Source organism: Dermacentor variabilis, chromosome 5 (assembly GCF_050947875.1).
Source record: "Dermacentor variabilis isolate Ectoservices chromosome 5, ASM5094787v1, whole genome shotgun sequence".
Classification (NCBI taxonomy): domain Eukaryota; kingdom Metazoa; phylum Arthropoda; class Arachnida; order Ixodida; family Ixodidae; genus Dermacentor; species Dermacentor variabilis.
Window position 1 is genome coordinate 159,753,396 of NC_134572.1, and position 20,562 is coordinate 159,773,957.

General features: G+C 46.9%; 1 protein-coding gene across 4 annotated transcripts in view; it reads right to left on the bottom strand.

Annotated features, from left to right (window-relative positions):
* LOC142583276 (ubiquitin carboxyl-terminal hydrolase 25-like) overlaps window positions 1-20,562 on the bottom strand; it is an 86,051-nt gene that overhangs the window by 23,682 nt on the left and 41,807 nt on the right. For 3 of the 4 annotated variants that reach the window (XM_075693672.1, XM_075693674.1, XM_075693671.1), the window contains 5 exons: window positions 16,122-16,253; window positions 12,516-12,688; window positions 9,633-9,703; window positions 8,934-9,162; window positions 842-1,017 (listed from right to left, as the gene is read on the bottom strand). In XM_075693672.1, the coding sequence (XP_075549787.1) occupies window positions 842-1,017; window positions 8,934-9,162; window positions 9,633-9,703; window positions 12,516-12,688; window positions 16,122-16,253 (781 nt within the window). The remainder of the gene's footprint in view (window positions 1-841; window positions 1,018-8,933; window positions 9,163-9,632; window positions 9,704-12,515; window positions 12,689-16,121; window positions 16,254-20,562) is intronic. The other variant, XM_075693673.1, reaches the window with a different exon arrangement.

Consider the following 20,562-nt stretch of genomic DNA (forward strand, 5'->3'; position numbering starts at 1 on the left):
CAATCATGCTTTAAGATTTCTTCGTCGGAGGGCAAATGCCAACGACATCTTTACCTACGACACGTGACATAGCCATGGGTACGTAAGATTGCATTACCCGTGCTTGCTGATGACGTCACAATCCGGGTTTCGCTCGCCTACGCTCGTACGCTACCTATGCTCAACTCAACAATCGTCATGTCATAAGCTCACGTCGAATGGCCGGCGTAGAAATCATGTCGCTGCCGCCGTACGATCGTCTTCAATGCGATTGTCATTACAGACACACTGGTTCACCTAGTATCACTTTGCAGAATCCCGAACAATGCTGGATTGCCAGATACCTGCAAAATGCTTCACAAAGCATCGATTCCCACACTGCATGGTTTCTGCACAACTTTTTTAAAGTTTCGCATGCCGTGACTGCGAGGTGCACATCTTTTGTGAGATACATACACGCTTTATTGATGGTAATTAGCGTCCTTGCATACCGCGAGCCACATACAGGAGCACTACAGATGGTTTACTTCTGCCCCTAATCAATGTCGTGAAGTGTTGGGGCTGTGGGAGAGGAGGATAAGAAAATTGGTTGGACGGCAGTGCCAGGCCATTGCACAGGCACCTAAAAGTACCTCGCGCTACCACAAGAGGGCGCAGCTTGGATACAATTTCTTGTTTTGAGTGCTTTCTTTTTCTTTCTCTCTCTCTCTTTTTTTTTTCAATCTTGCATTGCCTCATCTTTGAGCGCTTTTACAATTTTTCACACTATGTTCACTGACCTTCCTAGTGCAACAGCTCCTTCTAGTAATTTTTTTTGTAGGAAACTCTTATGGTGCCAAGAACAACGAAATAGCTGGCTCACCTGCTGCGACCGCACCGGGGTGACCACGATGTCGTTCCCACTTGTGGCAGCATCCACGGCGACCTTCTCGCGGTTGCCGAGGTCCCACTGCTCAAGCTCTCTGCGGAAGGCGGCATTGTCCGCTTCCACATACTGAGCCAGGTCCGGCGGAAGCTCCAGCTCGGAGACCTTAGCACCTGTACCACATAGAGCAAGCTGTGTTCACACTCGCTTGGAAGCTCTCAAGTAGCCAGCAGTTTTAAGTCACCATAATGTGTCTTTGTTTACTAAAGGTGTCTGAATATTTGAAATATTGATTACAAATCAAACAGTCTTTGCTATTTGAACCTTAGTCTTTGCTGCAGTATATTGCCCTTAGCTTCATCAACGACTCTTACAATCTGCTACATGTGTCTGGGATTGTGCTGTTCCTTTTTTATCGTTACTGTCATTGCCATGGTGCACCAGATATGATCATACTTTCCTTTGTTTCTCAATTACAAGCTGCACAGGTGACCTGAAGTCCAAGTGTTAACTGCATTACAAGTATAAAATAAAGTAATCAAGCCTTTTGTTGCCAACCACACTCCACGAAACATTTCATACCATTATTTCGTTTTTAAATTGGGAATATTTGGTATCCCCCTCTATATTTGAAGGTCGCTTTTCTCAAATAGTATTCATATTTGATTCGATCAGAAAATTTCACTATTTGAACACCCCATCTGATTACCTTCAAACTGAATGTTTAAAAGTTTGTTTGTATGTCGAAATGTATGTTTTTTTCCTTTAATTATAAACACTTATGTAGACATAAATGTTAAAACACACAACTTTATACGAAGCTGGTGCTATGATCTCAAGCTTGTGTTAAAGTTAGAAGTGTGCGAAAACTCTAATATCACCGAATGATATTGAATAGTAAACATTTAGATAATTATACTCACAAACGGAATATCTACTATATAATTTTTTGAATGCTTTTGAATATTTTTTTATAACAAGCTTCGTCAGTCGGCAGGACCGAATGAAACGATGATGCAACATGGACAGAGGGAACAGCAATTAAAGCAGTGTTTATTTCGGAAAGTGCGAAAGCATGCAAGAAGATCAGGTTGGTTAGCCGCCAGAAAGTACACATCGTATCGGATGTGGTGTTTGCTCACACGTATACCCACATCTCAAAGTTTTCTGCCCACACACAAGATTAAGTGCAAATGAACTTGCTGCACAAGCCCGTGGACCTGAACGCCAATTCAACAGCTGCCAGTCAGGCCATTAGGCCTAGCTGGCGCTGCTCATTGATTGTCGGCGACTAAAGTTAGGGTCTGATGCCAAATCAGCACTGTATCTATTCACAACCACCACAGGATACACAGAAAGTAGACCAAACCACCTCACCAAAAAATTAAATTATGGGGTTTTACGTGCCAAAACCACTTTCTGATTATGAGGTACGCCGTAGTGGGGGACTCCGGAAATTTCGACCACCTGGGGTTCTTTAACGTGCACCTAAATCTAAGCACATGGGTGTTTTCGCATTTCACCTCCATCGAAATGCGGTATCCGTGGTCGGGATTCAATCCCGCGACCTCGTGCTCAGCAGCCCAACACCATAGCCACTGAGCAACCACAGCGGGTAAACCACCTCACCAACGAAAGCAAGTGTACGGAATGGCACCAACAAGGTTCACGGCCACCATCTTAGTAACACACCATGTGGCAGCCTCTCGTTCTCGATGCCATTCATAGAAGAACATTAGCCTTTTATTGCAGCTTCGAACAATCCCTCACAGGAACTAGCTTTAGATCTTCACAGTGGGTACGAAAGTTATGTGATTAAGGCGGGTATTCTCGGGCAATAATTTTCGGAAAGTTTCACTTTCGCAAAGCTTGGCTTGGCACTGTGAGAAGGTGGCGAGCTTGGCAAAGCGCCAGAATCGCTGTCGGTCATATACGAGGATGTCGCCCCTGTCGAGTCTTTGCAAAACTGAGCCTATCTCCAAAAGCATTTGCCCAAGAATGCCAGCTGTAGCGCACTGCAAACATCTGCATGGTCGGTGGACTGCCAATGGGAGCAGGGAAGGGGACGGGCCCGAGTGAATTTGGTCAAGAAGCCCCCCCCCCCCCCCCCCCCCCGGTTTCAAAACCTTTCACAGGTGGCAAATGGTGCTGAACTGACAATGAAAAGGCAGCTGCTCTTCAACGACGTCGGTGCAACCATGGTGGACCGGAATGACAACGATGGCTATGCGCGAAGCGGTGATCGAGTCATGTGGTGCACGGTTCACGTTTTCATCTATCGCACAGACTGACCTTCACAAGCTGATTACCAGCAAAGCCCGCCTGTTCGTAAAGGTAGAAAATCCTTCTGTATTTTGGAGGAAAAAGGAAAATTTTCTGTGCAATAAAAGATTGCCATAAAATAGAACTGTTCAACTGAAAACTTCGTAAGATATTTGGTACAGCAGTGGTTCTCATACACGGATGTGTCGGGGACGTCTTCTGGACCAGTGGAAGTGATGGGGGACCCTTTGTAATGATGGGGTGGGGAGTCAAAGATTTATTTTCTTTTCAGTGAAAAAAATTGGCAACAAACATTGTGATGTGTTTCATGTTTTATTTATCTTGCGCGGATTGCTGCCACAATTCTGGGAGCAGGCCCCAGAACTGGAAACTGAGTCGAGGCTAACTGGCCTCCTAACAACATGCAATAAAAAATTTTTTTTAGGGGTTTGCAAATATCAAAATGTTTTAATACGAATATTTAAGTTTAAAATATTGAACTGAATATTAAGTAATGATATGTACATTGTTCAATTCAATTCAATTTTATTTTCCCATCTTACAATACAGATGGAGGAGTTGGAGAAAAAAAGCTACACCTGGTGTTATGCCTGGTGATCCCTCGGAGCAAAGGATGCTTCACCGGCAGACACATGCAGCTGTCACGGGTGCTGATCACGCCTCGTCGTTCACTCAAGGTGTCACTCGAGTGAACATTCAATCAGCGTCACCCGAGTCTTACAGACAAGCAGTCATGTTCCAGATCTTCGGCTTTTCAAACACCCAGAAATGACAGCTCACTTCAAGACATCGCCCTCCGACTACCACGAAGGCCGGTCTCCCGATCGTGACATACCGTATTTTCCGGTGTATAAGACGCGGTTTTTTTCCAAAAATCTTGCTGGTGCGTCCTATACAAGGGTGCGTCTTATATGCGAATTTTTCGGTTTTTTTTGCGGGTTCAGAAATTACTCAGGTTCATGCTCAAGCTTTTTTCACCGAAAAAATATCACTACCAATGATGCGGTAGTAGCACGGTTAATACTTCAATACGGGGACCGCCGTGCGCAACTTTTTTTAGGTGAACTTTATCATGAAACGGCGGGGATGACGACTTCCAGAATCGCAAACACGCGGTCGTTTCGTAGGCGCAAGCAAAAGTAATATGAAATTCCCAAAGATGGCGACAGTCGCGCTTCTCGACATTGTCAAGACAAGCCAAGCCGGCGTTCTTTTTTAGTCATTCTTTGCAACTTCGCAACCGTGTACGTATTACGTCTGTGTTGGTGACTTCGCCGTGTGTTTTCCACTACCTACACCTGTCGTGCTCAGTCTTACTACAGTATGCCACCGAAGTTGCGCAAGAGCTACACCGCAAAGTTCAAATTATCTGCGGTCGAGTATGCTACCGAAAACGGAAATCGGGCTGCGGGCCGCCATTTCGACGTCACCGAGAAGATGATTCGCACGTGGCGACAGTCGTCCGCCAAACTGCAGGCGATGAAGAGCGGAAAGAAGGCTGACCGCGGGAAGAAGGCGAGGTGGCCTGAACTTGAAGACCGGCTCCTCAAGTGGGCTCTTGAACAACGGGCTCAAGGTAGGGCTCTGTCAACCGTGCAGTTGCGCTTGAAAGCACGCACTTTGGCGAGTGAAATCGGTGCCGCTGATTTTGTTGGTGGGCCGTCATGGTGCTATAGATTTATGCAGCGCAAAGCCTTGTCAATAAGAGCGCGAACGACAATGTCTCAACAACTACCAGACGATTTCGGAGAGAAAGTGGAGAAGTTCCATGAATTTGTGAAGAAGGAAGTCGAAAAGAATAACATCATCGACAGCCACATCGTAAACATGGACGAAGTGCCTCTAACATTTGACATCCCTATGTCAAAAAGTGTCGCTCAGAAAGGTGATAAGACTGTCACAGTACGAACAACTGGGCACGAAAAGTCTCACTTCACTGTCATACTTGCGTGCTGTGCTGACGGAACAAAGCTGCCGCCGATGATAATTTTTAAAAGGAAAACGATACCAAAAGAAAGCTTTCCGCCTGGTGTTATTGTCACAACTAACCAGAAGGGCTGGATGGATGAGCAAATGATGGGAGTTTGGCTCGAAAAGTGCTTTTCGAAGCGCCCGGATGGATTTTTTCACTCCCGGAAAGGCCTTCTGGTTATGGATAGCATGCGGGCGCACATTACTGACTTGACACTGAGGCAAATCAAGGCGAAGAACTGTACCCCTACAATAATACCCGGTGGTTTGACGAAGGTTCTACAGCCTTTGGATATTTCCGTCAACCGCAGCTTTAAAGCTATTTTACGACGTATTTGGGAGGCGTGGATGACGGAAGGCGAGCACAGCTACACCGCAACTGGACGCATGAGGCGCGCTTCTTACAGCGAAGTTGCGAAGTGGGTCCATGAGGCCTGGAGTGCTGTTAGAGTGGCAACCATAACTGCAGGGTTCCGGAAGGCTGGCCTGCTAGCTTCATCGCCAACCGAGCACGACGACAATCAGACCAGCGGTTCTGAGTATGAAGAGAATGCTTCAGCCGCGTTGCCTCCAGAAATGGGCGAGCTTTTTGAGAGCGCATCCGAAGATGAAGACTTCGATGGTTTTAAGTAAAAATAAAATGTTGTTATGGACATATGGGAGAGTTCTTTCGTCGTATTTTTCTTTCTTTTTTGCTAAAACGTGGGCGGGTATGGCGTGAGTGTTGCCTTTTGCGATCACTTAGCGTTGCTTAAGAACTTCTCACAGGCCGCTGCGGTGGCTCAGTGGTTGAGTGGTGATGGTCGATCAAGCGTGTTTAATTAACCCTGACTAGCCTAAGTGGGTAAATTGGGGTGCGTCTTATACACGGGTGCGTCTTATATACCAACTTTTTCAATGAGAGCCTTCATATATGGCGAGTGCGTCTTATACAAGGGTGCGTCTTATACACCGGAAAATACGGTATTGATTGTCGTGAAGAGGCCACTAATCAATGACAGAGTCATTGTCAAGGACTCCCAGGAAAAGGGCGTCAACATCGGGTTCTCAGTTTGCCATGTGGTTGCCTCATACTGTGCAACGTTGGAGACAAGAGAGCCGGTAAAACGGTGCAACGTTGGAGACAAGAGGCTCGGCAAAAATAAGTGGGAGTACTGCAAAAAGGTGGTACGTTGAAGCCGGGATAGAATGTGAATGGTTCGGCGTTTGTGACTGGCTATTGAATTTCCTCGACAAGTGAAAGAGAGAAATAAATGGCACAAAAAGCAGATCTGGACTAGTGTGTAGGGACACTCGGACATGCCAAGACTCTAGCATGTAGTGTGCTCTGAGAGTTGGAGCCGCGCTTGTAAAACTTTATCATGTACTTTTGTTTATAAACCTTTTTTTCATCTCTTAATCACTGCTTGGACCATTTCTTTCTTCCAGCACCTGGTACGGGCACCATCCATGGAACCTTTGTGGCTGCATGGACCTCCGCCTTCTCAACAACATGCATTTATTAGCAAGTTGGGTTCATTTGATTTACTGGAACATGGCAATTACACTGTCAATGTTACAAAACTAGACTAGTAAGCCATTATACTAAAACATTTGTGCATATGGCTCAGGTTAACTTGGAAAATAGAGTAATTCCCACTAGCTGCCCTCACCACCCTTTCTCTGCCTTAATATACCGCATCAAATGCCCGTAAACTCGGAGGCACTTGACCCTGCGCCAGTCGTCACTCATTGCGCTTGCTTTCAAGCAATTAACTCAAAATTAAGGGTGGCGCTGACAAAGAAAAAGAGAGAGAGAGAGAAGAAAAAGGCCCCCTCTTGTCCACAAACCCGTGCCCCTCGTTAATGAGAGGCTGGCTTTCCCGCACAATTTATAAGTTTAGTGGCTAAGTGTGCTTTATAGGCAAAATGTTGTAAGCAGCACGAAATTATTACAAAATTCAGTACAATACCGCAACAATATCCTTTGATTGGACAGCGCCAAATGCTAAGAAGCGTGTTTATTCCTGCACAGTCAGCAACATATTCGATTTGATTCGAATATTCGTATCCAACCGAATAATTCAACATTTTTGAATATCCATTTTTCAAATCAAATTCTAATATTGATTTCTTTCCCTTTTTGTTTTTCTTCTTTTCTTACAGGCTTGGGTTTTGTGGACCCCCACTTGAGAACCACTGAGGTAAAACATAATTTCACTAATTCTTCAGCTTCAGAGGGCACAAAGCACTTGATCCAGGAGACATTCTATTGGTTAAAAAAAAATGCACCGACGATTACGATACTCCCTAATGCGGAATTTGAGCGCTGTTCTGTACGCATTCTCATTTAGCGATGTATTGACTGGCGTGGACAATCGGTCTTGTGAGCCACGTTGCAAACAGAGTGAGCTGTGGCCCGACTGCCTCGCTAATCAAGAGATCTCAAGAAACAGAGCGTGGATGACACGTGGGCGCAACTCACAGCAGCTGCCATATACAGGCCTCCCTGACTATGCGTGCTACTCTGGCGCCATCTCGTAGCCATTGTCGCCGCAGTCATTAGACAGTTTTAGTTTAGCATTTCCAACCAAATGTAAATGCATTACGTATGTGAAGAAATAGCGTTGTCAACACTGCGCATGCTCTGAACAGTATTGGGTTTCTGCTATTTACGTGTGCTATGATAATGTATGTTATTTGGCAAGTTTAACGTTAGAATGTTCACGTACGCTAAGAAATGGCGTTGTTGAACATCGCGGCACGCATGGCTCCCGCTTCAGCGTGAATTCTCATGATAGCTGCACTCTGACTCGCGTTGATTGCCAGTAACTATAGAAATGAGCTTTCACTTTCTCTAAACTCACCTGAAACATTAGTTATGAGCGCATAGCGTGTCCAATTTGTGAGAACGTTCGCTGATTCCAGTGCCCGTATGCCTAACGAAATGCGTCGGCGTAGCAACAACTGGTGCGGCGGGCCCGGGAGACAGCAAGAGCCGCAGGAGCCCTGGACTAAGGGCGCCTCCCGCACAAGCAGAAAGACACCTGCTTGTCCTTTCTTTTTAATAAATGTTTCTCCTCCTCCTCCTCCTAGCAACAACAGGATGGTTGCTAATGGATTGTCTTGGCTTGAATACGTTTGGCACGAGGCACCAGACGGCACCCTGTTTTATAACGTCTTCTTTACGTTTGCGTTCCCGTACGGTAAACTAAATGGCTTGAAAGGACGTGCACCACAACATCCCACAAAGGCGCTTACGTTTAACGTACGTAAGGCGACAAACGCTGTTCTGAAACTGTCTATTGTGTTGCACGGCACTGCGCTTTTCTTCTCACGCTTTCGCCACAACTTCCTCCTCCCCTTTCCTCCTCGGGCTCTCTTCTATCTCATTGCTTTTTTTCATCCACCACTGCACTCTGCATTCGCTCTTTCGTCCGCTGCACTTGTTCACTCAGTTATGCCAGGAATGCCAACGCTCGATGCAGGAATGGACGCCTACGAGCTGCGCTCTAAAGAATATTTCTAGGCCTTCACATAAGACTACGTTATTATCAGTGCTGGCATGACAATTTGGTGTTCCGTTTAATAAGCGTAGACCATACTGTACATCTTGATTCCTAGATACCCTAGTTACTGATAGCTTGCAACATTCTTGTTATGCAGTGCTAGTAGACTCCCAAGCAAGCGCAGCACTGTGTTTTCTTGCCCAAAACTTGGAAGTGCTAAATTTTATGATAAACTTTCTGGTATTCAATCTTCTTAATTAGACTCGATACCCAGTATGTAGTATTTGCACGCCCCTAATGCAAAGGTTTATTCAACAGAGCCAGCAGAGCAAGGACACGAGGCTCACCATCGAAGAGATCACGATTGTTGCGGTCCACGTACAGCAGGCAGTAAGCCGACGTGCAGTGATGGCCCCCGACCGAATCCCGCAGCAGCTCGGCCCACGTCACCTCGGCGACTGCGACGTCATTGAACTTGAGCCAGGCTGCACGGCGCGGGCAGTACACGAAGGCCCAGTAGTGGCCCGACGCGGCCTGGCCCTCGTGCACTAGGACTGCGTGCAGCCGGTAGGGCATCTGGAAACAGGAGCAGAAAAAACATTCAGTGTTGCCAACTCCTTTCTGGACAAGTCTCTAGACTGAGACCAAGAAGCTCCTAAATCTACTGCTGCCCTGCAGCAAAATTCCTACTTCGGAAGTCCTGCTACAGCTGTCGTGCAACAGAAACGAGGACTGCAGGGAAACAGTCTCCGCGTTGCGTCCGTTTTTCTCACACCGAGACGCTAATACGTTTTCTAACGGTACAACTCTAATAGGTGTCAATATCTTTATATTCAAGCAGAAAGGAATAACTGACAATTTAAATAGTTAGTTCCTGTTCGATGAGTATTCAAAATATTTAATATTCACACACACCAAATAACAGTCACTCAATCTCCATTCAGTAGGAATCAACCATTTCAGAAATGGTAAGAACATTTTTCGCAGACTTGACTGCCTCGGTGCTGTCCTCTAGTGCTCCTTTATAAAGCTCCAGTCAAGCTCACCTGTAGTAATGATGGCTCCGTGTAGATGTCCCGAATGGTGGCGTCAATGCGACTCATGCTATCCTGCAGCTCTACAAGAGAAGCACGGGAGAAGTCGGTGATGCATGGTGAATAAATCCCACAGATGTGGTGCAAGAATGACAACAGGTGTTAAACCACACTGAAATGAAGAGATACACACCACTGTGGAGCCAGATCTCACTTGCACCAGCTAAAAACAAGAACACTTTGATTTGCGCATTCTTTAATTTAAGGGGTCCCTGAACCACCCTCGGGCTTGGTGAAAAAACACAGTCCACTGATAGCATGCACGAACATTTCAACCAAATTTTGCAGCTGTGCATGGCTCGTGGCGCTCGCAAGCGGAGCCCAAAATCACCCTTCTCTCAAACGCTCTCTTTTCAGCACAAGCCTGTTTTTCATTCTTTTCTGGACGCTTTATTTCGTAATATAGCAGATTCCTACATACGGCTGCTATTGGTCAATAGCCGACGTCAATCAAGAAGGGTGTTTGATTTAGTACATTGGTTCTTACTGTTACTGGGTATACTTACTGACAAAGATTAATCAACAGGCTGAATGAAGTAAGCGAAAATCTGCTTTCGAATTTCGATAATAATTACGTACTTCTGGAAGAAGCCGACTATTATCTTCTCGCGCTCGGACACCCACGTAAGAATTTAGCTTTGGCCATGCTCCTTATTGGTGTCGTATCTGTCAGGTGTTGCTAATTTCGACTGGTTTTGAATGCTCAACTACGCCTCGAACCACGTAAAATGAAGTCAGACCCCATGCACGCTGGCCAGCTCACTCCTGGCCACTCCAGCTTAGATGCCGTGGCAGACTTATTGTTAGCGCTTCAAAATGTGCAAGCTGCATGCGGCTACTACTCATCGGTGAAGCTGGTGAAGGACAAAGCCAGTTCGCACCGAGTAGCACGGTCAGACTGGAGCATATGAGCATGACTCAAGCCTTGTCGTGCACAAAACAAACGCTGCACACACGCACTACAGTTGCATGCGGCTGCAGTCTGCTATGTAGTGTAGAAACCGCAGCCCCCATGGGGTGCCGTGACAAGCCCACTGGCTAGCACACTGCAGCTCGCCGAGGACAACCATGTTTGGCTTACGTTTGGGCATGTCGCAGGCATCAAGATCAGTAGTGTTCTCTATGTTAACCTCCAAAATCAAATTTGAGCTGCGTGCCATGGTGACGTTCAGTAGGCAGGCCGTTGTGGGCACACCCTGGTTTGCCGTAGCCTTCGCAGTGAAAGGCATTGAAGGAGCGGAAGCACTGCGAAGGGTGTGTTTATTGCCAATAACTCTGTTTCAGCTGAACGCATTGAAGCACTTTTTGCAGCAAGGTATTTCTGAAATAGCCTAATTTAATTTCGAATGCATTTCTCCACTTCGATAAAAAGGTGGTTCAGAGCCCCCTTTGAGGGACACAAAACGCAATGATTGACACTTTCCATACGAAAGACAAGCTGTGAGAGTGAAGTGAACATGCAGCCAGAATGTACAGTGAAGCCCACCTTTGTGCAGTGAAATGCACACTCGCTACAGTGTAACGGAAATATTTTTTTTTTCTAATGAACTTTGCTTTTGTGATACAAACTTATTGCTTGGTCTTGCTTTATGTGATCAACAGAATTGTTTGCACCATAATAATAATAAAAAAGGCCTTCCTTGCAAGTTCTTAAAATATTTTTGCAATCTTTAAAGCCCAAGGGAAAACGCTGTCTACCCATATTGAAAGATTGGACTTCTTTAATAACTAATTCATCATTCGTAGTGAGAACAGCTTCTTTAAGCAAGAAAATGACGAAAATGGGAAATTGCAGGGGTGCCACCTGATGGTGACTAAGGTACCTCTCGTTTGACGTCAGCACTGGCCAATACAGAGAGCGGCATAGAGGAAGACCACATGGGGATTGCTTATACTCATCCGTTTTGGTGCGGGCAGTTCAAATTGAAGCGACAGCACAACGTTCGGTGGCAATTTCCAATGTGACAAGGTGATGTAGTACTGGCACAGAGAAAACAATGATAGAGTTCTAGACGAATAATTTATCGACATAGCTTGACTTAATATTTTCCTTTAGTGTGGTGGGCTAAAGGCCAATTGCAAAGAAATTTTCGAACGTATAAGGAGCCCTGGTTCCAATACCACAGATATAGAGAAGCCTCCCTGCGACTACAGTCAAACCCACTTATCATGGTACCGGTTTTAACAATGCATTGGATATAACAAAAAGCAGCAGATGCGCCTTCAAATATTGTGGGTGTTCAAGTGTTAAACAAAACGCTTCCTGCGATGCTCCCATGCAGTGTTATCAGTTACAGCAATTAAATCTAGCTACTGGGTGTGCGTGCCAAAACAAAAAAGAATGCAACACCCTCGATAAAAAACGCTGCACCTGCTTGCATGCCGCACATCTTTGCCACGCCCACAATTGTGCTGCGCATGGCACGGCTCCGTTGCATTATCCTGTGCCTCGCCAGCCTCCCACACCTCTCTCCCGTCATTTTTCCGTCCCTTGGACATCGACACAGTCAACCCGTACATTGCACTAGGAGCTTGTACACTGCTGGATGTCCCCACAGGCAAAATAAACCTGCTTTCGTTAACTCGGACAATGCTACGTTTCTTGCGGTGCAGTGCTTGGTATACTTAAGAGGCTGAGCAAGTGCACACCGTGATGTGCTAGATTACATGAGGTGACAGTTGGCACAGCCCTGCGACTCGCTAAGCCTGAGCCTACAGCAGTTGGTATTTCTGCGAGTCATAACTAGACACCCTGTGCCCTTAATTTTCTGTTTCCGCTAAAGAAATAGGATCAAAGAGCGAGCACAGCAGCACCGTGACTAAAAGTGGGCTCACCCTTGACGTCGTGCTCGACCTCGGATTGCCACCGCCGCAGGCAGTTCTGCAGCAGCCGGAGTTCGGGCTCTGCCACGTGGCGTGGGCAGGGCCCCTCATTCACGGTTCGGGGGCTCCCTCCTCTCGAGTGGCCCTCGTCGGGCGGCGAGGTGCCGGGGGAACCCACAGCCAGGCTGCAGGAGGGATGACAGAGACATTGCCTACCAAACCTAGGATTGCGCTGCCTGCCTAATTGTCCACCAAACTGGCAAAGTAAGTACCAAGCTGGAAATCTGCTGCTACCAAATTGCCTACCAAACTGTCACTGTGCTGCCTACCAAGATGTCTATGGCACCAAGCTGCATATTCAATTACTACCAAACTGAAACTGAGCTGCCTGCTAAATTGACTACCAAACTGGAAATGCGAGGCCTATCAAAGTTGTGCTGCCAGAAAAACTGCCTAAAATTGCACTGCCTACAGGACTGCCTGCAAAACTGGGATTTGTGTGCATGCATGCAAACTTGTGACCTTACTTCATAGAAGTCCCGTAGACACAACAGAGATGGTAGAGGGCCAGGGGTGAGTGCAGCGTGCATTTTTAAAGATTTGCTCTGTGCACGCACGCACAAACACACACACACACTTTAACGATAACTTACCTCCAGACAGAGCAAACAAACAGCAACAAATTTGTAGCAGCAGAGAGAGTCTGACAATACTGTTTTCAGACCAGTGACATTGCTGTTGCTGTTTTAGCCTGCTTCAGAAACTTGTCTGAATAAACTTTCTCAAAACAAGCACACCTCCACAACTTATTTTTTGCGTTTACTTTTTGGAACCTTGTGTTGCCCCATCTTTTAAGTTTTAAAACATCGCTATAAACAGAACTTATTTTTCCTATAACTTGATCCAACATTAAATAAATTGCAGAATGAGCCCAAGTTTGTGAAACTTTCAAGAGACATCTGCGAGAGTTGGCAGGTGCCTACAAACTGCCGACCAAAGTGAATTTGCATTGCCTACGAAATTGCCTATTTCACTACCAATCAAACTGCCTATCGGACTAGAAATGCATGCATGCGCCTTGCAATACGGTTGCACATGCATGCACAAACTTATAGTCGCTGGTGTCCAAAACATGTGACATTTTATCCCCCACTGCTTCTGACAACCACAGCCTTGTACCAGTGCCGTACTAAGGTAACACAGTCAAACCCATAAATATGCCAGAGAGTTGGACACAACATATAATTCGATATCCAAATTTCTTTTTGTTCATCAGAAAGTACTATAATATTTGACTACAACAACCGCATGTAATGTTTTCTCTCTCTCCTTATCAAGGAATTCACATTTTCAAAAGACACACTGAAAACTGTTGTGTGAATGTTCAGATGCCACCTTGCATATCTATTGACCCCCAGAAACCCATGACACCAAGTCAGCCGATGTAGTTGCATGCGAATTTGGGAAGGGTTTTCGGCCCACTCTGCCTAGTGTGTGGGAGCGGGGGGTGGAACCCACAGGGTTCATGCGCTCATGCCATGAGAGAAGGAAAAGTTTTTTTTTTTTAATGTTTATTCTTCCATCATGAAGACGCTATAGTATCCGTCTGTAACAGGAATTCGACTTCCAAAGTCATTTTGCTGCAGACAGACTTGTTTTATAGGATGTAGATGTTTTTATTTAAGATAGCCGTACCTTCTGTAATGTATACTCGCTGTATCTTCACAATGTTCAGAAATAGCTCTATATGAGGAATAATTATGATTAACTAGGTTGAATACAACTGGGTTTATGGCCAGGTAAGCCAACATAGACACCAAAATGAAAGATGAGTGGCAATGCCACATTAAGGTTCTCACACCATCTCGTCATGATGTCACTGGTTTTGACAGCACTTAGTCTAACTTAGCTTAGTGTTTATCAGCGAAGGAGGACTACATGACACTGTAAAGAAACCAAAAATATCAAATCAAATTATGGGGTTTTCAACGTCCGAAAGCAAAGCACTGCCTACAAGGGAATCGAACCCACAACCTCGAGCTCAACAGCACAATGCCAGAGCCACTACGGCAGATTCCTGTCAGCTGCTCTCTAGGCAGCAATGTCACTTGTCCTGTTCAACACTTTCACGCATCAAAGCGCACATACTTAGTAGCATACATTGACTGGAGCACTACTTAACACCACATTCACGCACTGCATGCACTTTTGTACATGTCGGGAAAACACATAGTGTCGGGAGCACTGATGAAGATAATGTTCTCAATGCCTGCAACAGATCGTCACACCTCACTGGACATGTGTACTAAGATTTACTGCTACGTGCCAAGCATGTTAGTGAAAAAGAGTCGTAAGATGAACATTCATACAACACTGCTGCATTGTCATGCAATAAGGCTTCTCTTCGTTTGTCGTTTTTGACAACGATTACGGCAACTTCTGATGTGACTTGCTGCTCTGCTAATCACAAGTGCACTTCATGTGAAATACCTGACATGGTCCCTGCACCTCAAGTACTTCTCTTTAAGAAGCTGAGGTGGGGAAGTCCATATCTAAGGGTGCAACAAAACTTGCTAAAAAAGAATTAAGGATTCCAAGCTTTTTCTGTTGCTACATGTCTTTATTGACGCTACAGATGAAAGACACTTGATAAAACAAATTTTCAATGCAGAAAATTATTTGGCGTCAGAAGGGGACATGTCGAATGTAGGGCAAAGATGGCGAAGCTGCAGTGTGTGCCAAGTGCCAAAACACACCTACAGGCACCACAGTCGGTGGCAACCTGACAATGTAATGGCAAATACACCTCTGTACAACTTGTGAGTCGCGCAGATGTGCCAGCCAATCCTGTTGTCTCATTCGACATCATGGCAGACTAATCAGTTCCGTGGAAGCCCGCAGAATGGAGAAAGTTTCATGAGAGGGAATAATTGGCATCGACCTACACTGTAGCATGAAGATACAAAGGAAATGCATGCACGGATATCTCAGAAAGTTCATAGTGAAACTCTCCAGGTCCAATGCCTCAGAAAGGCATTGGTCCCGGGTTCAATCCCCAAACCAGGACAAAGCATGACTTTAGCACGAAACTACAAAGGAAACCAATACGGGAAAGCTCAGAAAGAAAGCTCTGAAGTTGACTTTACCGGGACCAACGCGCCCCAAAAAAGGCATTGTTCCCGAATTTGATCAGACCACGAATCTACAAAGGAAACCTATACGGTTTCATCAGTTCTCAGAAAAATAAAAAAAAAAGCTTTGAAGTTGACTTCCAGGACCAATGCCCTGAAAAGGTGTTCATCCAAGGTTCGATTCCCAGACCAGGACGAACATTTTCAGGACAAACTTTTCTTTAACTTCGAAGCTTTCTTTTTCAGAAACATACATGGGTGTTGCTTGTAGCTTTGTGCTCTAGTCCAGGTGGATGCCAATTATACCAATTATGCCCCATCGTGACATCACGGCAGGAGTGAATTTCTTTCCAACACGGGCATCTCTCGGGAGGTCTGCTTTGAGGCATGGAGTCAGGGAGGGCAGGTGCAGTGCAGTTTTTCAGGGTGGAGCTTGCACTCAATTCTCGGGTGGCTGTCTACGCTTACACGAGTGGCAGGTAAATACCTTGACGATGGTGAGCCCATCTCGACCTCCTCGCTTTTCTGCTGAGCCGCTTTGCTCTCGACAAACTCGAGCGTGTATTGCAGCACATCTTGCAGGGGCACCCGTTTGGGCCCAGAGCCATACTGGATGTACCTGAAAGAAGCGGCACGTGGTAGAGAGACAAAACATCCCCCCACATTCCTTGTCCCAGTGGACACAAGCACAACTTGTGCTTTGGGTGAAAACACCGACCTTCACTGAAACGAAGAGATCCGAATCAGAGGCACACACTGCTAAAAGCCTACTTGTGAACATGGCTGTAGCAGGACGGTACAGTGGAACTCCAATTACGTGACCGTCTCGGGACCTCGCAAACACAATGTGTAACTCGGGCAACGTGTAATTGAACAACAAAAAGTATGTCTATAATAAACAGTCTCACACAACAGAATTCCAAGAAGATTCAATTTAAGTTAAAGCTAACTTAAGTTAAAGCTAACACTCCGCAGGATTTGGGAATCAAACCTGCCCCCCCAAAAAGGTAAATCTGTAAAGAATACTGCAGTGCAGGTGCCAGTCATGCTTTATTAGAGAGATTAATTGCATACCGTGCAAAGCGATCATTGCCTGCCAGCCTGCTAAAGTGTTCTTTCACCAACACACTTTAAAGAAATTATAGTGATGTTGCACTTCGTGAACGCGGGTTATGCGCAAGCGTATAGGCGTTGTTTCAATTCTAAACTGTGCCGTCTTGCCTGACACCCCCGTATTGGTGCTTGCCGACAGGGGTCGGTCGACTTGCGCTCGGCGTGCCGCCACCTGTGTTGCTGCTCCGGCCTTCTCGCTCGGCGCTCTACCTCTCAGTTGCCAGGCGACTCCGTACATCCACAGCACACACAGAGTCCGTAGCAACTGCCAGAGAAGGTGAACCCAGTGCGTCTCTGCCTACCCTGTTCCTCCGCAACGCTCTGCATCCTTCCTCGGCTGCGAGTTCCTCTCCGCCTCCAGGCACCCTCTTCCTCAGGCGCTCGCTGCCCTCTCCTAGCTTAGTCGCATCAGGTTTAATCTTGCCGATTTTACAGACGAGGCACGTATTTGCGCATAAAAGAAAAGATTGGTCAGTTCCTTCTGGACCTTCTTCGAGCCACCCAGCAATAGCTTTCTTTCGAGCGCAGCAACGACCGGAAGGAGGTCACCTACACCGTCGCCAGCGCAGACATATCTCTGAATGCTGTCGATGTGCCGCTGCTCTTCACCAAGCGTAGGCACACACAGAATCTGTGCCTTCTCCCTCCTTGTCCAAGGTGGTCGGGGTGTCGGCATGAGACAATACCTCCTCAATGGCATTACCCAATGACAGCTGGCCACAGATGGCAACGTTTTCATTGGTGTTAATGAACTCTGCGAAGGTTAATGGAACGTTTAACCCTTCAAAGTCTTCCTCGCCGTCGGCTGCGAAGGCGCAAATCGGTCAAGGTTGTCGCTTCGTAGTCAATTCATAGTCTAGGTTGTGGCTTCGTAGTGGAGCAGGCACAGTCTCACCTTAAGCCACAGTACTTCAATGAATTCGTGACGGTGGTCTAGGAGACCACGTTCCAAGGATGGCGATATAGTGCATAGTGTCCAGTAGAGAAATGTTTCTCTCAGGATAACTGTGCTCCACAGCCACCAGTCGTCACTGGACTGAAAGCTTCCTATAGCGCTGCTTCACACACTGTATAGTCGCATCATCCAACGGCTGTGTCCGGCTCATGCAGTTTGGCAGCAAGAAAACTATTTTCATATTTCAAAGGCTAGATTTGTCTGGTGGATGTCACGGCAAAGTGTACAGAAAAAAAAGTGGCACAACCCGTCACACGACGACTGGCGATGGTAATGCGTTAGCACCGAGTCAGTATAGCAACACAGCTTCAAAATGAGTTATGTATGTACTGCAGCGGGACTCCTCTTTTGCACTTCCCTAAATGCGCCTGGTGCTGATCAGGTGCTGACGCCACAAAGCCTGCACGGGGCCTCCGAAATGCATGGCGCACCGGTGTGTGCGAATGGTGAAAAACGCTACATGCGGCAACTGGGCTCCTCCCTCGCGCTTCTTCCTGGACACGCTGCACCATCTAGTGGCACTGCCAAGAAACCTGTGCATGGCCTCCGAGACAAGGAGCATGGTGTGCCTGCCAATGCTGAAAGTTGTTCCCTGGCTTGCCGTACACTCTGTGGCACATACTTGATGACCCACGTTGGAGAGTGGTTCCTTAAAGAGTGGCACATACCTAGCGCATTTGCGGCGCAGCCAGCTAATGCATCAGGTTATCATCTTTGAGCAACCCTTGTGATGTATGTTCGATTCCACTCAGCATCGGGGATATTTGAGGGATCGTTTTCGTCACTGTAGAGCAGCACATTCCCAGTGGCACACACCTCATCACCCAAGTTGGCGCCAAATACATTCGCTGAGGAGTGGCACTCACCACTGGCACACAACCAAAACTGGTATCAGAGAGAGCGCTAAAACTTTATTACGTCCTTGATGGGGTCCAGGGGTGGCGGGGGTTGGGAGACCAACCCCTAGTCCATCCCTTCCTCAGACAGCACCCAGTCCTTGCTTTCTGGCGGCGTCTTCGGCCATCCCGACGGCCCAGAGTGGCATCAGAGAAGTTCACTGAAGACTATCACAGACCGAGCGATACATACCCAGTGCTCCAAGTCGGCATCAAAGAGAGAGAGAGAGAGAGAGCAAAAACATTTGTTTGGTCCATCGAGGTCGTTGCTCTTGAGGTTGAGTGGGTGGTGTCCTCATTCCGGGACTTCACTGGCCATGGTTGCTCGACGTACTTGCTGGACGAGAGCTTCTTGTCCCGCCAGGGTATCGCTGGTCAGCTGTACCTCCCACCGCTCAAATGACGTGCTAGGCGTCCTTTAAGTGTTGTGGTTTGCCCCCGCACCCCCACGATATGTGAAAGAGTGTAGGGTGTTGTGTCACCTCACCAGGGGCAGATGCCGTGATATGTATGTGGGAACATTTTACTGTATCTGTGAAGGTTTGGAAATGTGATGGTCTGAATAAGTCTGAGAGCTACTGCCTCTTCAGTGCTGAGCTTTCTGTGAGGGGGAGGATAAATCCTGCGGTTGAGTCGCTGGATCTCGAGTCGGTCGCAGTAATTGGATGGCAGGGGCACGAAGGTAAATGGTGGGGATTGATAAAGTTTGTTCGAACAACGGTGCCTACCCAGTCCTGCATCTACAGTGACCCACGTCAGTGTGAAAGAGGTTCCTCGAAGAGCGGCACTAGGCACACATCACATACAGCATAGACTGCTTATACCTTAAGTTGCCGGAATCGCGAATGTCTGCACTATAACCAAATCAAGTGTTCAAAGGCTGCAACGAAGCATGTGACCAGGAGCTCTGCATCAGTTTAAATTTACGAGCGTTGAAAGGTTAACATCCTAGTACCTGCGGTCTTTGCACGATGAAGTCAAAGTAATTTTTTTTTTTTTTGTAATATTGACGGCGACTGAAATTTCAGACGCAGTTCAGTGTCCCACCCGATTTCTCATACTGATCGACCTATGCATGGTGTAAAAAAATTCCGACTGCGACTAAGCTGCCACCATTCAAGTGTTGCCCGTGCACTCACTTTCGTTACCAAGGCGGTTTCTCCACTTTCTGTGTGCCATACAGCCACTGAAACGCGTTTCTTTGACACAGGCACCAAACTACAACTTTAGTCGCAGATGAGGAGCGCTGCTTAGGCCTAGCCGGCGGGGGTATACAGCAGCATGGCGTCGCAGGAAGCTCACCCTTGCTATGTTAGCATCCATAGATGATCACGCAGAGATTGCACACGTGATCATGCACACGGTCTGAACCAACAGCAGCGCGTGGAAATGCAGTTTGGTTTTTCGGACGATCAGCTGTGGCAACTACTGCTCACGCGTACCAAGTCTGTATGTGCTCACACTCGTAGGAGCGGTGGAAGCTCACAAGTGCACATAAAGCCAAATAGCTCCACACTAAATCTGTGGAACACTGCTTAAACTGACCATAGTCAAGGTCGCACGCTCAACATCTGCACATCACGACAACGCACATCGTGACGGGTGCACAGAAACTGAAGCCACGTTCAGTGCAGAGCACACCGCCGATAGGCAGCCGAGCAAAAGCCGTCTCTAACGCCTACGCAACCACTGCACGTCTGCATCACACTGCTGCCATTTTTTTTTCCTGTTCATTCGTTTGCTCGCCCGTCTCATGCTCCTCCTCCTCTGCACTGTCCTCGTTGCTCTCCCCTCCCATCAGCTGGCACACCTCGTTGAGAAGCATGCTTTCTACCGTGCTTGTTGCCGGGATTTTCCCACGGAAGCCGCATTATAACCGGCATTTCATCTCGCGCAGCTGCACTGTAAGCGGTATGTCTATACATGAAGTTCTATGGGATGGTAAATGAGAGTCAGAAAAGGCC